This window comes from Narcine bancroftii, chromosome 2 (assembly GCF_036971445.1).
Source record: "Narcine bancroftii isolate sNarBan1 chromosome 2, sNarBan1.hap1, whole genome shotgun sequence".
Lineage (NCBI taxonomy): Eukaryota > Metazoa > Chordata > Chondrichthyes > Torpediniformes > Narcinidae > Narcine > Narcine bancroftii.
The window spans coordinates 189,599,772-189,605,771 of record NC_091470.1 but is presented as its reverse complement, the minus strand read 5'-3'; the positions used below and the strand labels follow the sequence as shown (position 1 = coordinate 189,605,771).

Below are 6,000 nucleotides of genomic sequence, written 5' to 3'. Positions count from 1 at the left end.
ACATGCATGTGCTTAGAATTAGAAGAGGGTTAAGTTAATAGTAACAAGTTAAAGTTTGATCCCGTTTTTATGTTTTAAGGAAATTAAAAGCATCCTTTGTTTAAGCAACCATTTGTCTTGGTGAGTTTCTATTGCTGCTGGGTTTTGGGGTCCTCTGGGCTCATAACAAAGTGTTGCCTCTTACAACAGTTCACCATGACTTACAAGGCTAACAAATCTCATCATGCAAAATGCAATGATCACAACCGTTCAGCAGAAGCAAAGCAGTCTTGATCTTTGTGGTAAATTAACTGCTACATTGAATCTTTGCCAGGGCGGCCGTTATGGATCTATGATAGGCTGTGGGTTGGGAGAAGGGGTTGTTCACCAGGGACTCCACTTTCGGTGAGTGTTCGCTGCTGCAGGGATTGATGCGAGCTTAGGTTCAAAGTTCAAAAGTTACACTGTAAAACCTGTTAACTGGAATTCAAGCAACCATACAAATCGAAGAAAATAAATTAACAATTTTTTAAAATAAATAAAAATAAAAGTTTAAAATTTTCAAACTAAGGGTTCTCAGAAGTAACACATAAGCCTTTGGTGAAGATGGGATTAAATATTCAGCCAGTGGAGTGCCCTGACTACTAGGCTTTGCTCATAACAGCTGTTTGAATCAAGTTGTGTGAAACAGCAATGGTGTTGTGCAGGATGAAGACCTGGTGGATGCTGCTCGCCATCGGGGTGACTCTCATATCCCTGCTGAGTAAGAGTTGTTATCTGTAAGAGTTGTTATCTTTATTGGTATATTATTAAGTAGTAATAAAGTTTTATCTGGTGGGGGGGGCATTAATTATCTATAATGTTATTGTTCATCCTTTGGGCATCTCTGTGGAAGGGGAGAAACCTGCAGATGCAGCTACAGTTAAATGTTTTCAAAGAATGTGACTGAAAATAAAGTAAAATGCTTTAAGGTTTAAATACCTTCATACAAGTGTTCAGTAGTATTTTTGACTTTTAAACTGTTTGTGTGTTAGTTGGACATTGCAAGAGTGAGTCTCAAGCAATCGGAAAACTCCCTCATCCGGCATCTACAAATCCCGACACAATCTCACCCTGGACAGCATGATTCAGAGAGAGAGGTATATATTCAATATATATATATTTAGTTGGAGAATGAACACTGCAAGTGTACTTTTTCTAATTAAAACAAAAAATCACCCAACATCTTTTGTCCTCTGGATTTAAAAATTCATCTCAACACTATACAAAACTTGTGCAACAGATAACTAGTTTATAACAGCAATATTAAAGACACCCCGAAAGTGATAGGCAAGAGAGCATGCTTTAAGTACATATTCTATTGCAAAATTACGGGGCTAAGCAAGAATGCATTGACTGAGGCAACCGTAGCAAAAAATTCTGCCGTTCTATCAGCGTACGGCGCCTGAAACTTTACCCCACCAATTCTCCAATACATAAACTTTCTTGATCCTCGGCATACTGTCCTTTTCCCTAAAGCACCACCATGAAATAAAAACGGGAACAGGTGGATCACAAGAATCAACTAGACAGGCCAAGCGGCTAAGGCACTTTATTGAAACCCATTAGGCTACCTTTATTGCCATGAATGGGATTTTTTTTTTTTATAAAACAGCACAGGAGAAGGCCCTCCTGGCCCATAATAAAACCATGTTGCCCCATTAACCTATCAAATCCATATGTTTTTGGAGGGGTGGGAGGAAACCTAAGCGCCCGGAGGAAACCCAGGCGGGGAGAATGTACAAACTCCTTACAGAGAGCGCCAGGTTCGAACCTGGGCTCACTGACACTGTAATAACCAGGCTGAATACAAAATGAAGGGGGAGGGGAAAAAAGTAACACGAGATGTTGAAGTCTGTGTGGCCAGTCAGGTGGCTTGCGTTACCCACTCTCCCCTCCCCAGAGTTTCTCAGATAGGATCGCGGGATTAGATCCCTTTGTGCTGTCTGTGGGGAATGCTGCATGTACGCCAACCGTCGCTAGCCTGTTGGGCCACATGCCAGCTGATCACAGGGAGGGGGGGGGTTTGGGAATACAAGGTGCAGTCTGACAGAGCGATGTCAAGCTCACAAATGCAACCGCACAGAGCACCAGAAGGCGTGAAGCAATGGCGCGGCATTGGTCACAGGTTTTAGCCTTTGGGTCTGTGCTCAAGGAATGAGAGGGGATCTTATAGAAATGTGTAACATTCTGAAAGGCATAGATTTAGAGGTAGGTAAGCTGTTTCTACTGGTGGATGAGACTAGAACTAGATTCAGGGTAATAGATTTAGGGTAGAGATGAGGGGGAACTGCTTTTCCCAGAGGGTGGTGAATCTATGGAACTGAAGCAATGGAAGGTGACCTCAGTAAATATATTGAAGACAAGACTGGAACATAGTCGGGGAACTCGACAGGTTACAGGGGGAAAAGGCAGGTCGGTGGAGATGAGCCGATCATCAGATCAGCCATGACCTCATTGAATGGTGGAGCAGGCTCGACGGGCTGAACGGCCGACTCCCGCTGCTCTTCCTTATTCCACCTCTTGACCCAAGCCGAGATACGGACCTCTGGTGGGCCAACGTCCAGCCCCCTTCTCGACCAGGATCGAACAGTCCCTTTTGCACTCCTCAGGGCCAAAAAAAGCTGTGGCAGTCTTTTGTTTTGGTGGTGAATAGATGGGAGGAATAAGCAAGCAGATAGCAATTGGTTTTAGTCTTCGTCCTCTTTACTTTTGCTCTTTGGTGGGTGCATAATACAATTCGAGAGGCTTGCTGATCTTCCAGTACTTCTCATTTACTAATTCTAGTGTCAGAGACCCATTCAGTGTCTGCAAGATAAGAGAGATAGAATGAGACAAATAAGAGAATAATGTGAGGATTTGTTTTAGGCAGTCTGCCTGCTGCCAGAGCTGCTGTAACAGGGAGCTGCTGCAGGGAGTGGAGACACAGCACTGCCCACAGGGTCCTACTGCCCAATCCAATGATAGACGGCCAAAGATGTCGGCGCCTGTGTTCGGCAGTGGCCGAGTGATTGCAAACTCTGGGGAAGCAGAGAACTTTCTGGGGCACCAAGAAACGGGGAGATCACCTCCCCGTTTGAGATGAAGCAGAGGAGACGTCTACGGTGGCTGAAGAAGACACAGGCAGTGTGACTCAAGATGAAGAGCCTCTGCAAGCTGTGGGCCGCTTGCGGACTGCAACCCAAAGGACCCACGCTGGGCTGCGGACTGAAGACTGTTTCAAGACTGGCTGAAGGGGTAACCAGGCATTGGAACTGGATGCGAGAGGATGCCAAAGGAGCTGAAGGCTTCCTGATCACATCAAAAGTTTGGACCTGGGACTCGGGCGGCCAACGGATCGAACGGGAGTCTCTGCGGCTGCGGGATGGCTGGAGGCGAATCCCTGGACACTCGGTATCTCTGAAGCGACTCTCTTTTTCTTCTCTTTCTCTGACTGTAGAGGGCGCCGGGAAATTTCTGCTGATTCCTGGTCTGCCTTACAGCAGAATAAAGGCAATTTTGTGTAAGATTACATCTGTTTTATTAACTGACAATAGAAATAATTTTGAATCTTGTGTCAAATCACTGGAGCAGGAGCTTGGGTTCTGCATTGAATTAACCTGTGCTGGATCTCCCAGTGGCCAACCAGGGAAGGGGAGGGGGGGTAAGGGGAGAGAGAATGGGGGGAACGGAAAGGGAGGGGGGAGAACGGAAAGGGAGGGAAAAATAAAGGTGAAGAGAGTGAGAAAAGGAGGGGGAGGAGGGTTGAGGGGCGGGGCGAGGGAGGGGAGGGGCGTCCCTCCTCAAATTTCAGTGGGAGCAACTGTATGGCAACAAGAGGCAAGTCTTGGGAAGACTGGCGAAGGAAGGAAGCATTCAGAGGTTGAGGGAGGGTTTTCCAGGCCTTGGGGCTGAAGCAGCAGCTGGCCAATGACTGAGTGATGGCCATCGGGGACGCACAAGGAGTGAAACTCGGACCTTAAAGGCTGTCGATGCGGAAAGCTGCGGCGGAGGCACGGGTGAAGTCACAGGTTTTGCACGGCAGGGTGGGGCTCCAAAACCAGCCCAAATGCCTCCCCATTTGCGGACACAGGGAGATCAGCATGCTTTAGAGAGGGAGCAGTGACAGAGGATATGATCCGTCAAGACATAGGAGCAGAGGTCAGCCATTCGAGTTCGCTCCACTATTCCATAATCGTGAGCTGACCCAAACTCCCACTCAGCCCTTCTCCTGGTCTTTTCCCCATAACCCTTGATACCCTGACTGTTCAGATAGCTATCATTCTCTGCCTTAAACACACCCAATGACCTGGCCTTCACAGCAGTTTATTGCAGCAAATTCCAGAGGTTCACCACTCTCTGGCTAAAGAAATTCCTGTTTTTAATGGTTACTCTTTCATCCTGAACTTGTGTCCGCTCCCCTATCATGGGAAACAACTTTGCCTCGTTTACTCTGTCCAGGCCTTTTAATGTTTAAAATGCCTCTATGAGATCTCCCCTCTTCTGAACTCCAAAGAGTACAGTCCAGGAGCCATCAAACGTTCACCATGCAGCAACACACTCAATGTCTCCTCATTGTTGTCTTCCAGAGGGGAAAACCAGAGGTGTATGATATGGTGATCATTGGGGGGGATCAGAGGTGGAGAGGGTGAGCAAATTTAATTTCTTGGGAGTCACCGTCTCAGAGGATCTTTCCTGGGCCCAACACACTAAAAGCATCGTGAAGAAAGCACGTCAGCGCCTCAACCTCCTCGGAAGTTTGTGGACATTTGGCGTGACACCAGAAACCCTGGCAAATTTTGACAGAGGTGCGGTGGAAAGTGTGCTGACCGGCTGCCTCATGGTCTGGTACAGGGACACCACTACCCCTGGGTGTAAACCCCTGCGAAAGGTAGTGGACACAGCCCAGGACATCACAGGCAAAAACCCTCCCCACCATCGAGAACACCTACAGGGAACGCTTGCCGTCAAGAGAGCAGCAGCGATCATCAAAGACCCACACCACCCAGCGCACGCTCTGTTCTCGCCGCTGCCATCAAGAAAGAGGTGTCGATGACCCGAGACTTGCACCACCAGGATCAGAAACAGCTGTTACCCCTCCACCATCAGACTCCCCAACCACAAACTCAATCAGGGACTCATTTAAGGACGTTTACTTGTGTACTTTATTGATTTTTTTTCTGTGCTGCAGTCAGTTTGTTTACATTTCTTTCTTTGTTTACATGCGTGTGTTGTCAGTTTCTTTTCTGCCCTGTCAATAAGTAGTAATTCTACTTCACCCTCAGTAAAGAGAATCTCAGAGTAGTGTGCGATTTCATGTACGTACTCTGACAATAAATCTGAATCTGAACCTTATTTCACCCCCACGACCATGTCCTGTGTGATACATTCACCACATTGTAACTAACCCGTGTCGAGTAATCCCTTCCCTGGGTGGGCCAATTCTGTTTGCCCCTGCTCTTGTAGCAAGTTCCACTTGTACTATTGTATTAGGAAGCAGGAAGGCTGTGGTGCAGAATATGGACATGGCAAAACAGAACCAGTATTTGAACACGATGCAATTGGGAGTTTGGAGGGGAAAACAAACAACAAACTCGGGAGGGATGCTGGATGGCAGAATGGAGTTATGAGGAGGGTGGAAAAGTAAATTTTAAATTTAGACATACAGCACGGTACACGCCATTTCATCCCACAAGTCCGTGCTGCCCAATTTTACCCATTTGACCTACAAAATGTTTCGAAGGGTGGGAAGAAACAGGAGCCCCCAGGGAAAACCCACGCAGAAACGGGGAGAACGTACAAACTCCTTACAGGCAGCGCCGGATTCGAACCCCGGCCGCTGGCACTGTAACAGCGTTGAGCTGTGCCGCTCCACTGCTAAAGCTGGGAGTTCAAAAGGAACAGAAATAGGGGAAAGAACCGGAGGCGCTGGAACCTGGATCGAGAGAAATGAGTCACTGGAGGAACTTGACAGGACGGAGATGGACGGCTGGGTAGAGGGAC

The 6,000-nt window shown here is 47.4% G+C and overlaps 1 protein-coding gene across 3 annotated transcripts in view; it reads right to left on the bottom strand.

Annotated features, from left to right (window-relative positions):
• Positions 1-1,121: 1,121 nt before the first annotated feature.
• Positions 1,122-6,000, bottom strand: part of LOC138754820 (E3 ubiquitin-protein ligase RING2-A-like) — a 44,471-nt gene continuing 39,592 nt past the window's right edge. For all 3 annotated transcript variants that reach the window (XM_069919681.1, XM_069919684.1, XM_069919682.1), the window contains exon 7: positions 1,122-2,826. In XM_069919681.1, coding sequence (XP_069775782.1) covers positions 2,725-2,826 — 102 coding nt within the window. In that variant the 3' untranslated portion in view covers positions 1,122-2,724. The remainder of the gene's footprint in view (positions 2,827-6,000) is intronic.